General features: G+C 38.6%; 1 protein-coding gene across 1 annotated transcript in view; it reads left to right on the plus strand.

Moving 5' to 3' along the window:
• RFX4 (regulatory factor X4) overlaps positions 1 to 17,714 on the plus strand; it is a 79,197-nt gene that overhangs the window by 37,889 nt on the left and 23,594 nt on the right. Inside the window, exons 9-14 of the mRNA XM_009649476.2 lie at positions 1,201 to 1,301; positions 3,115 to 3,173; positions 4,774 to 4,918; positions 8,216 to 8,310; positions 9,769 to 9,886; positions 16,687 to 16,806. Coding sequence (XP_009647771.1) covers positions 1,201 to 1,301; positions 3,115 to 3,173; positions 4,774 to 4,918; positions 8,216 to 8,310; positions 9,769 to 9,886; positions 16,687 to 16,806 — 638 coding nt within the window. The remainder of the gene's footprint in view (positions 1 to 1,200; positions 1,302 to 3,114; positions 3,174 to 4,773; positions 4,919 to 8,215; positions 8,311 to 9,768; positions 9,887 to 16,686; positions 16,807 to 17,714) is intronic.

A 17,714-nucleotide genomic window follows, 5' to 3' on the forward strand; every position in this document is an offset into this window, starting at 1 on the left:
CCCCCCCCAAATCTATTTCACTGGAAGGATTAAACAGAACAGCAGTCCTTTTCTCAAGCTGCTTAGTTCTTTCATAGCAAATAAGGAGAGACTTGAGTGTGAATATAGACTTTTGTAATGCATATAAAGGGCCAGATTGTGGCTATTAAGCCATAGCCTGCACTGGAGGGGGTGAAGAAGGGTCTCATTGCAATGGAAGCTCCTGAAGGAAATCTTGCTGACTCAGCCAGAATTCTTTGAGGGACTTCCTGGGAACAAATGTTGGCTGTCCAGAAAAGACACTTTTTAGTGGGTACAGCAGTTGTCATCCATCCCCTGTCCTGTTAGGTGTCTGTGTGGAGCAGAGCAGGCCTATGGCCATGTTTATTTTACCAGCTCTGTTCTCAGTGCAGAGTATTAGCAGTACAAACAGAAAAAGCTGCCTGGCTGAAAGAGGGAAAGTTCCTTGCATCTTTCCTCTCTTTCTCTCATTTGTGTATCTCAAGTATTGCTCCCCTGCACAACACCCTGCAACTTTTCCTGGAAACTGTCATTTTATACTGAACAATTCCAAGAAGAAGGGCAGAATGAGCTGCCAACCAAGTTTAGCAGGAAATGATGGAGCCTTCAGGAAAGGGTAGTAAGGGAGAAGAGAGAAGTCTCACTTGTCTGGGAAGGTTCCTGTCCTGTGCAGAGCTAAGCGGGCAGGTCCTGCTCCACCCCCACTTCCCCCACCTGTGTGGGCTTGGCCTGGAAATTCCTCCCCACCATCATCACCCACTCACTGGCTCCAGCCCACAGCAAAGTTGGCTGTTGCTTCACTTGCACATCCCTTGCGTACATCTGAACAAATGTGGGCACAGCTGAGCTGAAATTCAAAGCTTGATCTATTGTCTTCTTTAAAGAGTTGTGATTTTATGTTTTTATGTTTGTACAGCATAGGAATGATTTTATTTCAAGCTAAGAATACTGTTTGTAAGTATGAATGCAGTGCAGTACAGACACTTTCACTCTTTGTGAGGTTTTGAACAAATTGATATGTTTTCCTTCTCCTGCAAACTTTTTCAGAAGTTTTTCTTCATGCCTGCAGGCCAAAATACGTCAGCAACTCTGCATAATAGTGTGTTGTAAATAACTGACCTGTAGTCTTCACACATTCACAGATTTTATAGTGTAAAGCACAGAGTAAACCTGTTCTGATGTAGTGATTTCTCTTTTCAGTTTGACACAGGTGATCCGAAAGTTTGCAAAGCAACTGGATGAGTGGCTGAAAGTAGCTCTTCATGATTTACCAGAAAATCTACGAAATATCAAATTTGAATGTATGTTTTGCCCAATTTCTCTCCTATTAACCTGGGATGTATATAGTGTTTATTGATTACAAATTAATTGGAAGTGAGACTAGTGTTCTTTTAGAAATTAAAACCTGTCAGCATTATAAAACTTGCATTCACTTACAATCTCCACTTGTTCATGAGAACCAATTTCATTTAGTGAAATGAGGCACTGCTCAAAATGAGAAGAATTGCTTTTCCTTTCTTGTAGATTCTGATAAGAAATTAATTTTGTTGATAGTAAGCAAACATTAGGGATGATATTAGGCAAAGGAAATTATTAAACAAACCTTTAGGCTAGCACAATTTGAATACAGCTTGAGGCCCTTACTCAAAAAAGTGCCAGAGTTAAAAATGAAGGAGATCAAATTACCCTGTCACCACAGGAAAGGGCACTAGTCCTTTTCAGACGTGCTTTGTAGATGCCTGCAGTGCACATCACCTATTGATAAAGCCTGCTTTATTTCACGGCTCTCAATTCTTTGCCTTTCATGAGCACTAAATTCCACACCACAAAGTTAAAGGAAAGAAAAAAAAGAAACCTAATTTAGGAGAAGGATTAACTATTTTGATCAGCATGGAAAATTAGGTGTATATTTTACTGAGAACAGTCAGGATGTAAGTTGGAATGACTAATTGTAGGGGGTTTTGCATTGTTTACTAATTTATTTTAAAAGTTACACAACATCAGAACTCACCATATGCTTTATCACATTTATGTCAGTTCAAAAATATCAAGAATCTGCAACAGCAAAATCTTTTCTGATCTTACAGGGAGAGAGAAAGAGACGGAAAATACACTTTGTAATGATTCTTAATCTGTACTCTTTAATTGCCTCTACATACAGTACAGAGGGAAAACCTACTCTGTGGCCACATCTAATGCCTGTTTGGATAGATCTGCAAGTCTGGTGATTTTAATATAAGGAAAAACCTGAGAGCATCCTAGCTTTTCCATGAGCTTTTGTTGCTTCTGCAATTGTTTCTTCCTCATCAGAATTTGTGATTAGTGTACACGGCCAGTAGAGGTACTAGCAGGAGTAACTGCAAGCCTTGGTCAGATTTGCAGTTCCTGAGTCACAGATTTCAGAAAATAGATGCCCAATACAACATTTTAAAATCCAAGTATAGGAAATACCTTAATACAAGGTCCAGATTGCTTCATAAGAGGTTAAATTTCATAAGAGATTAAGTAGGAGCAGAGGACTGGTAAGTACCTCTGGGGCCATCTTAGCCCATAGCATGTTAGTACATGATGTAATCTCCTCCAGAAACTTTGATCAAATGCTACCTGAAACTGATTTGAACTCCTACTAGTCTAGTTGGAAGGCTCCTCCAAAACTTGTTTGCATTGAGACTTTGCAACCTTTTCTAATTTCCACACATAATCTAGCTATCATTATTTTATGCCCACTTGTTCTTGCACCAACATTTTTCTTTCTATTAAATAGTTCTTTCGCGTCTTCAGTTCCTTTGTGTACTAAGAGAAAATTTGCTATGCTGAACAAGAGAAGCTCTTCCATTGTCCTCTACATTTCTCTTGTCACCTCATTATTCACAGCATCTATAAATCATTGCTTGTAATACGGCTCTGTAAAACTGATTGAGCATCCAGATTTAAGGTTTTAGGTCAAGGTTTAAACTAAGTTAAAACTGGGCTATTTGAATGAACTTTATGTAGCCACAACTGTATATAGGAAACTGGATATATTTTTTTGGTTCTTGTTTTAAATTAGTATTTTCAGAAATAATTTTATTTATTTAGCACAGTATGTACATATGTATCTCTTCTTTCCTGCAGTATCCAGAAGATTCTCACAAATACTCCGGCGACAGACATCATTAAATCATCTGTGCCAAGTAAATATTTCAGTTACCCAAGTTTGCTGAATGCCATTTTTACTGACTTTTCAAATAATGTTGTGAATTGACAGGCTGAACTTTTACCCAAAGAGGAAGAGATCATGTTAGCAGTTTGTCTCCCATATTTATTGTGACCATCTTTAAAAAATCAAAAAGTAATCAGCAAAAAATGCTTCTCTAGACAACTGGAAACCCCTGATCATTAAATTCAGCAAGGAACTTTTATGAAACAAAATTATTATTTGATTTGAAGAGATGGTTCACTTCCATTAAATAAATGAGAGGCATTCCTTTGCTTTCGGAGTGGTTTGTATCAGGCCTTTTGCAAAGCAAGAAACATTTCTATATGCCTGACAAAAAGTCAAATTCTAATTGTATATTATAAACCAAATGCAATTAGTAAAAAACAAAATGGTTGAACCACCGCGGTTTTAAATAGAAATATTCTTGCAGCCATAGCGAGTGAATATAAAAACTGCTCTGAAGTGTTTGTTTTTCACCAGTTAGTTTAGGTCACAATTACCTGCCAAAAATTCATGAGGCCAAATTCTATGCAGCATAAAAAGGAGAAGGATGCATTGAATTCATCGATGTTTCTCCCATGTATTGGTGCAGACTGTTTGTTTTCCCTGTCACACTGAAAGCTCCGCATTTGGGAGGTGTATCCAACACCCCAGGTTAACCCTGTGAGTGGGAAGCCTACAGGAAGAAGCTCTGGGGGAAAAAACCACTCCTGCAAGGACTTATTTGTAGATTTCTTCCTCCATTATTTTAGTGGTGGAGGCAGAGATGCCAGTGCTACATTTCCACAAACACTGTGGATCATCACTGAACTTTGGAGGTCCATAGCGATTCAGAGGAAATCAAGGTACAGGGACCACAACCTTCTGCATCAGACCTGGGATCAAACAGTTTATTTTCATGAAGGACTCTTCAAATACATCAATTCCTTGGGAAGCTGATAGCCTTGTGCAGGTTATCATCTCTGCTTAACTTACAGAGATCTGGTGTATGTTACATGATCATGATTGTGTGTCACTTCCTTTCCTCTCAGCCCATCCTCCTCATTATCAACAGCAGACCCTTGTCTCAACCAGCCGAGAAGCAGATCTGATGTGGAGGCAAATGAGCTTTAACCTTTCATGTGGCTGAGGGAAGACTGAGAGTCTTCATAGTTTGGGACAGGGGAGAGTGAAAACCTTAGTGGGGTGGTTTTGGGGTTTTTGTTTTGTTTTGATTCGATTTTTCTTGTTGGTTTTGGTTTTGAACTGATTTTTCTTGTTGGTTTTGAACTGAAGCTGGTCAAGAAAACCAACAGAGCTGTTAGAGACTGAGGAATCTAGCAACAGCACCACCAGATGAGGGTTGCTTATTGGGTTTTGTGGTGGATACAAGCAAAATACTTGTAGTTGATTAAAGTAGGCATGACTCTGTGGTTAGAGGGCCCTGTAATGTCCATAAGACATCAAGCTGGTGGGTGAGGGTGCATAAGGAGAATCAACTTAGCGAGCCTAGCTAAGGAAGCGTAAAAGGGGATAAAGCCTATTTTTTAACCTAATAAACCATGAACTAATGAATAGATTGGATTGGATTACAGGCATCAAGAACGGTGATCCACAGTGCAGACATCACATTTCAAATGCTGGAGGACTGGAGGAATGTGGATCTGAATAGCATTACCAAACAAACCCTCTATACTATGGAGGATTCACGGGAGGAACACAGAAAGCTCATCATACAATGTAAGAGCAGAAACCTCAAATAAAGCCAGGTGAACTTGGTTTCCTGCTGGAAACAAAGCTCAGTGAAAGTAACACTGTTTTAGCAGCCATTGGTTTGCTTGGAGGCTTAAGATAAATATCGAGACATTTATCAAAATGTAAGGCAATGCCCTGTCAAGGTCTTATGTTTTGAGGCATAGATCTGGGCACTCTTCCATTAACGAGTTTCTTTCTAGTATCCAGAAGAGCCAATGGCACAAAACTTGCACCCAAGGGATTGGATGATCAGGATGATTTTTTTTCTATGAACCTGAGCAAAATAGACTTAGGACTTAACCATTGAATCTAATAAAGTCCAGTCTCTTCTGCTGTAGAATTGCAGGAGAGTTGTCTTTTGAATGGCTTTGACACTAAAGTGACTTTGTACATTTGAGTCCTTTGTAAACCTCTATTTATAAAAATTTCCATTTTACAGAGTGTTTTCATAAACAAAATCATTTGATGGGGTAAGCTCTGAACTTTTATGAATAATTAGAAGTCCCATATCAAGCAAGCTCATTGGCTAATTTAGATTCTGCCTAGTATAGTGAAAAGCATGAACTGAAAAGTGACTTTGGAGATGTTGGCAATTTGGTTTTAGAGTCAAAGGTCTTTTACAAATATAAAATGTAACTTGCATCATCCAGCAAGTGGGCATGGTATAAAGCTTAGGTGTAACCCTAAGCACACTAAGTTTGTCCCTCTGAGGCACTATAGGTGGCCAGCTTTGTCTTTAGCATCGTTCATAACCTTAGTTCCCTGTGAAGCCACCTGTTGTATTGCCATCTCTCTCCTGAGGAGGACCAGTCATCTTTTATCCAGAACCAGCCTTAAGGGAGAGCAACCCAGGCAACCACTTGTGGGAACCCTGCAAGGGTAGGTCTGCTAGTGGGGTAACTCTTTCAGTGAGTGGCTGGGAAGAGGAGGGGTGACACCTTCACATGCACACTGGACCCTGCAAGGTTGACTTTGGCACTCATCCCACTGTGTTAACACTAAAAGTCTTCTCCCCAGTTTAGGAACAGGCCTTGCATTCTCTATTAGCTCTGTTTTCCAGCGAGAGGTGCTTGGTCCTCTTTCCTCTCCTACTTAACCCTTGATTCTTTTCCTGACATGGCCCTCTTCCCTTTTGAGGAAATAGAAACTTGACATGGCAGCAGGGGAGGTAGCGTATAGTGAGACTGGAGTCCAGAAGCTGGGTGCATCCTTCTGTCATCTGTTATATTTTCAATATCTACACGACATCCTCCCACTATCCAAAGAAGAAAGAGTTCTCAAAGTTATAATCCCTAGTAGCAGCAACAGTTTGGGCTCTCATTCAGAAAATCCTTACTGTTTAGGAAATCTTTTCATTTGTGAACTATTTAAATACAAACTCAAATGTAGTTAAATCAAGTGGAATTTTCCCGGATGCTAGTGGATTTGGACACATGTTTTTCCATATTTTAGGCCCATATAGTCTAATAAGAAATTACCCCAAAACAGTAACCTAATATGAATGTTCATTGTAAAATGGGATTCTACTGAGACGTGCAGACATGTATAGAGATTATTCTAGATTTCCTGCCCCATCTTTGATGTTTATTCTACTTGGCCAAAGATCTTTTAAAAGATCACACTCTGTATGACTCGTATGACATGGAATTAAGGCCTGCTTTCACATTCTTGGTATTAATAACCAAGAAAGTACAATTTCCAACTACTGTACCTGGAAAAAAAGTTTATAAGCCTATAAGCAAGCTTGGAGAAAAACAGAGAAAAATCACTGGGTATAAGAGAATCTCTTTCCTGCTCTGCTGTGGTAGCTGTCTCTGACATGGTTTCTCCTTTATTCCCTCTTTCTCAGATCCTGTGGAGGTATTTTTAACAGTCACTAAAGGCTAAACAGTTACTTTTTTCAAATAGGTTGTTGTACACAGTTGCATTGCTCCAGCAGCAAAGCAGGCAACTGATTTGTTTTTCCACTCTTGCTCCCCTCTTTGCACAGCGTATGAATTACTTCATCTGTTGTATCAGGCAGTTTTTGTCCAGCAAATACTCAGGTAAGGAGACAACATTTAGATTTCTCTGTGATCCTGTTCTGAATAAAGAGAGGTTGCCCATTCAATGAAGCAAGATAAGGGTGGCCCAAGCATCATTTTTTCCCTTCTTCCTCAACTAATGTTTCTGACCATCCAGCCTTTGCAAGTCTAAGTTAAACAAAGTTCAAGTCAGGTTTGAAGCAAATGCATTTCTGCTCGTCTTGCTGACCCAACTTGGAGACCAGGGAGCTTGTTCTTTGCATTATTCTCGGACAGCCTCTCTGGCTCACTTCTCTAGCTATCATCTCTAAGCTTTGCCTCCTCCACCTTTATCTTTCCTATGTTGGGAAATTCTTTCCTCCTGTTATTTATAATTAAGCACAAATGGAAGTGCATAGCACATTGAGATCATCCTGTAACACAGAAGGTAGAAAGTATCTTTCTTCTTGACTTACTGGGCCTTTTATTTTAGCTGAGTTGAAGAACAGTTTCTTAAGGTGTCAAAGCACATGATTCTTTGTCTTCTATTCATTGATTCTCATAAATAAACTACAGATTTGCAGTTTTAAGAGCTGCAGCTGAATGACAATTATTTTTAGTTTCTGTATTAAAATATGAATATGTGTGCTTGGGAGAGGTTAAAAAGTATTCAGGTTGCTTTTGGAAACTCTTCTTAATAAATTCAGTATAGATTTGTGCATTGGTAGCAATTTGTTTTGAAGAAGGAGAAGTTTATAGAAATTCTTTGTGTGTGTGTCTGGCATTGCAAATAGATGATTTGCAGCAGTTAAATCATGTTTTTGCAACTAAAGCATTATACAGATGAGAGCCCTATCAACAATACTCAACCACTTGGTGCTTAGAAGAGTCTTTATGCATTTCTAAATCAATTTCATGCATGACCTTTTTTCATCATCAGGGTCAAGGCCTAGCTTCACACTCTTCGTAGAGAACACCATAAAAGTTTCACTTCCGGGCACACCAGACAGCTGAAGCTTAAATCAAAAGATTAATTTTAAACAATAGGTCCTGATTTGCTCACATTAAAATACCACTTCCAATGACGCCGATACTTTCAGTAGAAACAAGAGACTAAGCAAACTTACCAGGTCAGCACCAAGAAAGATGTATTTGTTACAGCTAAGCAATCTGTTATAAAAACCACAGCAAACTTGTGATGTTTTTTGTGACTTGTTTTTCTTTGGTTCAAAATGGAATCCAAGTACTGAGGTGGGCTATTTTTTTCTTTGTCTGCCAGTATATCAGGAGTTTGATCACCTTCTGGAGGAGCAGTCCCCCATTGAGTCATACATCGAGTGGCTGGATTCCATGGTGGACAGATGTGTTGTAAAGGTTGGTAAGCAGGAGTAAGGACCTGAGTGACTGATGTGCACTATGAACTCTATTTAGCAAAATTAGAAAGAAAAAAAAAAAAGCCAGGTATTGGTAATAAGCAGGAGGAAAGCAGCAGCGGGTAAAATCTCACCAGTTTTCATGCTCAGTATTGAGAACTGCTCACATTCAGAATTCTGCTTTTTTGTGCTCTTGTCTAGTCTTTCCCAAAAGATGACATTCAAGAATGGAAGAGGGTTGAGGTTTCCAATCAAACTAATATATCAGGAGTATGGAGAGATTAATTCAGAGTCATCCTAACTACATAGTGCAAATAAAAATCACCTTTTAAGATTTTAATGAAAGGGATATTTAGGCTAGCTAATTCATTTATATACATGCAAATGTGAGGATGAAAGTCTACATTACCATTTGGTCAAGAACACATTCATCTTGCCTTTTGAGCTGATTTGGGATACCAAGGACTTTTATTTTATTTTAATTTAAGTGCATGCAGAAACCTACTAACAAATCTTTAAAAATTATTTTCAAAAGTGATCAGGCATCATCATAATTTTACACAGAGTATGAAACTATATGGCTGACTTATTTTAACTTCTGTCACTAACTATACTTTGTATTAGGATGTTCTATTAGAATTTTGACTCTTCATTCCAGTTGTCAGAGCTAAGAAGTAGAAAAAGAATTAAAAATATGCTGCCTTTCTCTCTGCTGCAAAAAATCTGTACAGAAAACAACAGATATTTCCCCAAATTACTTGAAATATTTTGATAGTTTTGGGAAACTTTTCTTTTAGTCAGTGGAATGCAATTTGGAATTCAAACCATAACTGTTAATTTTCATGAAGAACTTGACATGAATTTTATTAGCCAATTGGATGAACCTAATTCTTTAACTCACATGTGGCTATGGTAAATACATTTTTGAAGAGTTGATGCCTAAAATGTGCATTCTGGAAAGTATTATTGCTAGTAAAATAACTATGTGAATTCACAAAAAAACCCCAAACCATGAAGGAACAAAACATTTTTTATTCAATAGTAGACTCTAATTGAAATATTAATATAAATTTTCAGTGTAGATCAAGCATTCTTGATTATAAATCACTTCCTTGACTAGGAAGCAAGAATGAACATGTAAATAATTAGGTTAAGATGAAGATCAGAGCAATTTTTTGGCAGTCCTTTCATAATTTATAAAGAAAATTCAGGCTTTGTATTTGAATAATACTTTATGACTTCCTCTTCCTGAAGGTTGTGTATAGTTACAAGGTGGCTTTCTGTGTAAGGTTTTTTGTTGGTTTTTTTAATTATTAGTATTTTTAGTATATATGTTTACATGAAGATAGTAAGTAGTTTTTCAGTATAAAAAAAGAAGACAAATATGTGCGATCATTCAGCAGTATTGGACGGTAGAAATACAAATTTCTCTATGTCAGATATATCTGTTTTCTTGCAGGTAGCTGCCAAGAGACAAGGCTCTTTGAAGAAAGTAGCTCAGCAGTTCCTCTTGATGTGGTCCTGTTTTGGCACTCGAGTGATTCGGGACATGACTTTGCACAGTGCACCCAGCTTTGGTACTTTCATTTTATTGTAATAACTGCATGCCACAGCCAAAAAAATCTGTATCCTGGCTTGTAATGTACAGTTTAAGTGAAACCATAACCAGTTTTCACATGTCCAGGGCTCTATTAAAAAAAAGAGCTGGGACTACTGACATTTGGAAATAATGCTCAGGCAGATGTCTGTCTGCAGGATCTAGCCAGGGGAGCTGAAAACATTACTACTGCCTTCTGTTTGTTGTTAGCTGGTAGTTGGAGTTATCAGTCCCAGGTCAGCTGGAGGAGTTGATTACAGGAGCATTCCCTAATGCACTGCAGTGCAAAGTGAGCCTGGTTACCCAAACCACTCTGACCACGTGTTATGCTGAGAGAGATGACTTTGCACTGAAGTGGATGAAAAGCTCTCCAGTGAACCACTTGGCCAGCTCTGCTTTTAAAGGACGTAGCATTTTAAACTAGTCTTTGCAAAATGAGTGTGTTTCTATACCCTGGACAGATTCTCTTCCATTCTATTAGAATTCAGTCAGGGTGGAAAATCAGACTTTTACTTTTTGAATGAAGTATTTTGGTTTTCTCCAGTTTCAAAAGGGTCTTTGTCTTGAATCCTGGGATACAAACAGTGCAGATTAAAATTAGTTAAAAGCAGGAAAAAAAAAAGGAATGGTTGAAAATGGACTGTTGTGTCACAAATGTGAACATTTGCAGTTACTTGGGACCAGATTTTGCATGAGGGATGGTTTTTATAAAAGCACATTTGTCAGAATATGTCAGTAGAAGATTAATAATGAATTTATGAAGGCACTGCATTGGACAACTGCAAGGTTTTCTGCCAACTGAGCCTTGATATCCTTTGTGCTTTTAGAACCATCTAATAGCATAAATTCAGATACCATCAGAGATAGGTACAATATAATTTGCATTTATATTTTAATCTGAAACTACTTTCATTGGCTTCCCATTGTAAAGAGTTTTCCAAACAGGTATTACTGAGTCACCATTAGACATCAGAATAGTGAGCATCCCCAAGATGATCACAATTTCCATCTGCTGGCTTGTGTTTTCAGCACCAGTATCCTCTGGTCACATCTATTTTCCACCTCCTCTAGGACTTATTTTCTCCTTGAGTCACTGCAGCTTTTCTTTTGCTGTGGGCATAAAAGTAGCTGATACTGCTTAACAGCATACTTTCCCCCAGTGGTCAAAAATCCTTTTGCACATTGAATAAATGCTGAATTTTGTTTTCTAGTGCTTTGGGTTGCTACGCTTCTCTCTGTAGACATAATCCCAACCTGTGAAACACATGTACCCAACAAATGAAAAAATACCCTGCATTAGTGCAGTGTTGAGGTTACGCTGTTACAAGTCATAAAATGCTGACATTAAAGTGCCTGTACAGATATGTTATTGCCACTGAGTTGCACATTACAACATTATTTTTATTCCCGTTCAGGATATGTTTGTTACCTAATCAAGCGTTCTCTGTTTCAAAGCATCGGTCACCAAAACCTCTTTAATCAAACAGGGATTCCCCAAATAGTTAATAGACCACCAGGAGCCTGGAAGGTCTGTAGAGTGATCCTCAGCTGTGGTTTTTTTTACTTATTAACAGAAACATTTTTGAGCGTGCCATGTAGTGAGAAAATGTGAAGATTGAGAATTATTCATGGGTTTGAGTTTGGGACCTACTATAATATAATATAATAATATATCAGATCTACCAAAATAACTTACCTGTTGTCTCTGTTATAAATTTGGGTCTTGAATTTATTATTTTTGAGAACTTTAACTGCTCAACTAAATTTGTAGGGGGTTGACTTTTTTTTGTGGTTTTAGTCCGCTGGGAATATGTGTGCATACAAAATGCGTGATTCTCCTTCTTACATGGACACAGACCTTTGAACATGAATGTGATATGTTTATATGTAACTGTAGTAAGGGAAAGAATGTACTGGTCATAGCTGATGTGTTTTTTATGGGTGTATGGTGTTATAATTAGAACTGGATCAATAATTGCTTTTCAATTTGGTAGCCAAAGCAAGAGTTTAAAAAAAAATAATCATTCTCAGTGTGAAGCTGAGATAGTTTGGGATTTTAATCAATTCAGAAATCTGTCTTTATTTAAAAAAAAAAGGTAAAATCAAAGAGAATTCTTTTGCATCTGCAATATTTTGGTCCTTAGACCACAGTTGCCTGCCTCAGTAGTCTTGAATCAGTGTTAGTCACTGCCAGAGCAAGATTTCTAACCAAAAGGCTAGAGGATTTGTCCTGCAGGAGGGTTTTCTCATCTTTTCTGCTGAAGCTGTTTCACTTTGTGCAAACAACCTAACCATCTGTTGAGCTGCAGAGGTCTGCAGCCTGATAGGCAGGTTCTCTCCTTCCTGGGAGGTGACGCAGCAAGCATTGGTTCAGTCCTGTTCTAATCCTTGTTTATACAGGGTGGAGTTTTCCCTGCTCAGGTGCAACTCCAGTGGAGGATGGAGGAGATCTGAGCCTTCAGGTTTTGAAGGGGGAGAATGATACCAAAACCATATCTTTGTCATATCAGGCAGAAGCCTGGGCTATCCCTACCTAGTTTCCCCCCAAATGTCCTCCATGTTATTTAGCCATGGGCACAAATTTGTAATAATTTGTATTAATGATGCTACTCTTTCACTGCAAGGCCATTTGACACGTTGTTCATGAATGAGGGCTGGGCAAGTTCCAAAAGAATTACCCCTGAATGCAAACAGCTCAGAGCTAGATGGCAGAAACTCTTCTGCACTTAACACAGTTCCTTCGAGCTTTTCAGAATAATGTATGCATTTAAGTGAGTTCTGTGGAGAGAAACAAAGACTGATTTACTATTCTAAATATTTACATCTATATACCTTTGTTCTTAACTTAGATTAAATGTTTTGCATTTTTACGGCATTGGAAACTGTTTCAGTGGACTGATTTTTAATTATTTTTTCCACTTCAAGCAATATATAGACTTAGGTGCTCACAGTGTAATTTTTTTTTTTTTTAAAAGTAAATTAATGTGTTAAACAGTGGGTTCTTTGCTATATACAGGACAGTATATTTTTATCCTTGAAATATATGATACAGAAATCTGAATGGAGGAAGTTGGAATACCTGGCACTGGCCTGGCTAGCACAGAGATTTGATTCTGCAGAGCTTTTAAGCATGGTGGCATGGGCAGGTTGAAATAATCCCTGGCAGAAAAAAAGCTCCTCTTTCTCTCCCTCTCCCTTTTTCTCTGCCTGCCTGCCTCCCTCCCTCCTTCCTGTCTATGCATATCAAAGGCACAGTTGGTGGCAGTGTTTGGGTAATGCATCCAGTGTATAAAGTAACTAATTAGTAATAGAAGCTCCATGATTTTCTACAGATCTGGAAATCTCACTGTTGTTTTGCTACTACTACACATAATTGCTGTATCTATTAATAGCTGCTCATACTTACTGTACATTAGCTGGGTAATCACTGCCATGGTTTCTGTTAACTCCTAAAAATTAGAGCCAAATGCTATTTATTGTTGTAGCTACAGTCTCTTGAATGACTTCTTACCTCTTCCTAAAGAAGTGTATGGTTTGCCAGCCACAGTTGGATCCGTTTCGGTGCTGAAAGATACACTTGAAAGAACCAAATAGTTCAATGTGAAAAAACAGTAGCTTGCAAACACAGAATAAATTATTGTACATTGTGCTGAATAGCTATTCACTGCAGAGCTGAAATGTGTGCCCTGATATTGGTTTCACTCTATAGCTTACATTTCATTTGACTCATTTAAAAATGTAAAAATATTGCATTCATTCAGTACCAACAACTTGTTTGTCTAGTGTCTTTCACACAAATTCTGGGCTGAAAAACTCTATACAGAGTTCAAAAATACACAGTGGGAGAAATAATAGGAGAGGAAGAGAGAAATTCAAAAGAGTGACAAAGGCACTGGAGTGTTTTTAAATACTGCATTCAGTATTGCCAACTCCAAGTCTTCAAAATAAAGCATTAGACCCCCCAAAAACGAAGACATTTTTTAAAAATAGCAAATCTTGGGGGTTTGTCATTTGCTTGCTGGCATTTTAGTGCACAGGGTTTGCACTTCCAAACAATTTTATGAAACTACAAGCAACTTTCCTCAATTTTTTTTTTAAACTAAAGCTGAGCAAGGACTTTGATGGGAAACACTAAATACCCTGAGCTTCCATCACATGAAGTTTGCCAGCATTTAGGCCTGTTTTTATTACCTTGGAAATACTTATCAGTAGTAACTGCACTAAAGTCAATAGAAACTTTCCACTGGAAAACTGTACTCAGAAGAAAAGGGAGCATTTTGTGGAGATTCTTGAGAATCTAGGTTTCCACTGGGGAAGTCTTAGGTCAGTAACAAGGTGATCAGCCAGGGCTGCTGTCTTTATTGTGCTGCTAAATTGAATAGGATTTTACTTAACAACCCTTTGAGCCCAAAAGATTTCTAAAACCAAATTCTCTGTAGTAGTGAAGATCTCCGCTATTTATCCTTGCAAGGCTGAGGAAACTTGTTACTATTTTGATTTGCATGGATACATGAAACAAATGAAAAACTGAACGCTTCAGCTCCACCAACAGCCCAAGATTTCTTCCCCATATCAAAGGTGTTGCAATCACGTAAGTCCTTATTCTGTGCTGCCTTACCCAAGAACACAAAGGCGCACGTTCACCTCCCAGTGTGTGTGCTCCGCTCGTGCCAGTGACGACAGAAGCCATGCAGGCGTGGAGGGAGAGAATGAAACACAAAGACCATCCGGGTCACAAAGAAAAAGAATGTGCTCAGAGTCATTTTGAAAGCTGAATTGCCAGCTAGAATTGTATGAGGATATAGGGTCTTTCAAACCACTTCTTCTGCTCTTCAACAGTACGTTTGAGTAGAGAAGTTGGAGTAGGGGTAGTTATGCTTTGTTGTGGTAAAAGCTGGTATCCCAAGATAAACCTAACTTCCCTGTGAAGAAACAAATCTTTATGAAATTTGACTGAATTTGAAACTTGTTGCATCTTTTTCCCATGGAAGTGTTTTTCCTCAAAATGTAGTAATGGGGTTTTGAAAGGAACACATCTAGATGAGGCATTTTATTTTTGTCTGGCAGTAGGTGATCTCTGTTTCCCTCTCAGCTGGTGATCTTTTTCTGGTTTAAGCCAGCTGCTGGACTGGCTATTATTTTAACCTGACTACATTTGCTGTTGCCAGAGTTATTTAATGACTTGTATGAACATGTTTTAAATATTCCATGCAAGTCTAGATAAATGTAGAAGCTTTAAAAAAACCCCAACGTTGTATGATCAAATCCTGTCTGGAGCTATTACAGGTACTCCGTGTCATGGAGTCTATTGCATAAACTGACCAAACTCCATCTTGATACTTGTCAGTCTTCCCTTGCAGAGACTGTTACTCCTTTCAGGAGGACACTATGCAATGTCTTGGCTCTGAAGCTTTGCTCCTCTAATTTTGCCCTGAAATGCATCTATGGTCTCTTCTTACACATCTATTTCTGTGGCTCTAGGGCAAACATTTCTTCACCAACCCTGACATGTATCCTTCTGTACAAATTATGGAAATTTCTGCAAAATGAAGCCAGCCATGCATTTTTAGTCATTTAAAATCTATTATCCATTGCCCGCATCCTCCTGGTAATCTTCCCCATACCAGTTTCAACTTGTACTAATTTTTCTTGAACAAGGGTGACTTGCGTTACATGCAATATTCTAAGTAAGGTTTCACCAGTGCCTTGTGCAATAGTATTAGTAGTTCTGTTTCTTCAGAGGAACTATATAAATCAGAGTGTGATATAAATCTCTAAGGGCAGAACTTCTTGCAGCATGCTATTAAATTTCATTTTCATTACTCTGGTCTGTAGCATCACCCATCCTTCCTCCTAACAACATTAGCAAGTTCTCCATTTATACCCAAATCTTACTTGAGGATTTGTGGCAGGTAGCTATCCATATAATCTCCTTTCACTATTAATTTTTGAAGTGTTTTTTTGCTCCATTCACTGCATTTTCTTCTGTCCATACTCCTCCCTTAAGTCCTTTAGCCCTCAAGTTTTTCACATTCCTGTCATGGCAGTTAAGAGAGAGTATCCATGATATCTCCAGAGGTAAGCAGAGAAACAGGCCAAATGTTATACTGCTGATATGATTCAAACTGGTAATTAGGAAAAGATAATGTAGTAGGAGAAGTATGACAGAGCAAAGCTTTGGCACAAGTCTTTCCATTTAAGACATCCACAATTGCTGCTAATGCCTCTACGTTTGGCAGTTAATGGATGTCTCATCCAGTCCAGGCAATGCACTGGAGATACACCATCACAAGATTTAGAAGATTGTTTCTGCCTTCCTATTGATTAGTCTCTCATTTCTTTGTCCAGTGACACAGGTACCTCTGAAAATTCATACCAGTGCATGCCACTGTGGCAGCCAATGCGGGATTCTACTTCTGGCAGAAACTTATATCTGGTCCTTTAGATAAAAGGAAACAATTCCACTGTAGTGTAATTGTCTAAATGTTTCAATGTTAATGGAGGAGAAGAAAACTCCATCAAGTCCCAGCTCCCAGCTAGGCAGCCTCCTTGCACCCTAAACCACAATAACTGGTTGTATAAGCCTATATAAATCCAGGATTGGACAGAGTCTGCTAGTCCCCAGTTTTGCTTTGACCTTGAGCAAGAGAGATGCTTTGGTGATAGTAGCATATGGAGGCAGTCCTACTCAGTACTGTTTGTGTTGAATGCCGTAATCATTGGTTTAATGAGTGTATTGAGACAGTCAATGGCTTTTTTGTTTGTTCACTTTATTACCAGGGTCTTTTCACCTTATTCACTTGATGTTCGATGACTATGTATTGTACCTGCTAGAATCGCTCCATTGTCAGGAGAGAGCTAATGAGCTAATGAGGGCAATGAAAGGCGAAGGAAGCACAGGTGAGTTTGTTCTTTTAGTCATCTTTTGTTGTTTTGTTCCACTGGATTAATTATTTTCTATGTTAGGACATTTCTTTATCCTCATCTAACCCAGTGAGGCTTATCTAGGAACAAAGTGTTCTTCAGTTCTATCATTATTTGAAATAAGTCATTTGTGAGGGGGGAGTCCCTGGTTAATACATTCTGAAAGAGGCCTTCCTGGTTCATGATGTAATTCTGGGTATCTGAACCCTAAGCACACACTTGGTGTTTCAGTAAGAGATTTTTGTACTGAGCCTTTTACCTCAATTAGTCTGTCTAAGCCACCATTGTATTTCAGTGAACCCAGTCTTGATTCTCTCTCTCACCCTGGTTTAACACTAAATAAATTCATTGATATTAATGGATTTTACCAGTCTAAATAAGAGAGAGAGATGGGAGAAGTGAGCAAAGACAAAAACCGAAGCTATCGTTTCTGATATGCTTATGTTCTAAGTGCCTGTACAGAAGCAGATTCCGAGTCCAGTTCCACTCACTCTGCACTGACTCACCAGAACAGAAGCGAACACAGATTGCCTTTAGTCTCTCTGCTCAGGGCTGCCCCTTGTAATAAGGGATCCTCAGTGCTTGCATCTCCCATTAATTTTGGCAAGTTAAACCCCTCTGTCACCTTTGATAAGTTCCACCTTTCATTTTAGGTGTGGCTTAATTTATCACCCTGTAGATTTATGGGAAGAAGAACATTTCAGTGATTAGGGTATTATCTACTATGTGTTGAAAGACCTGGATTCAATTCATTGACCTGCCATAGCCTCTTGGGTTTTTGACAAACAAGTTGCTTATCCCTGTGTGCTTTCCACATAGCTTCAGCAGCTAGAACTATCCAGAGTGTCATCCTCTTTAGTCTATGAAGGTCATGGCCCAAAGCC

This window comes from Egretta garzetta, unplaced genomic scaffold (genome assembly GCF_000687185.1).
Source record: "Egretta garzetta isolate BGI_Z169 unplaced genomic scaffold, ASM68718v1 scaffold782, whole genome shotgun sequence".
Lineage (NCBI taxonomy): Eukaryota > Metazoa > Chordata > Aves > Pelecaniformes > Ardeidae > Egretta > Egretta garzetta.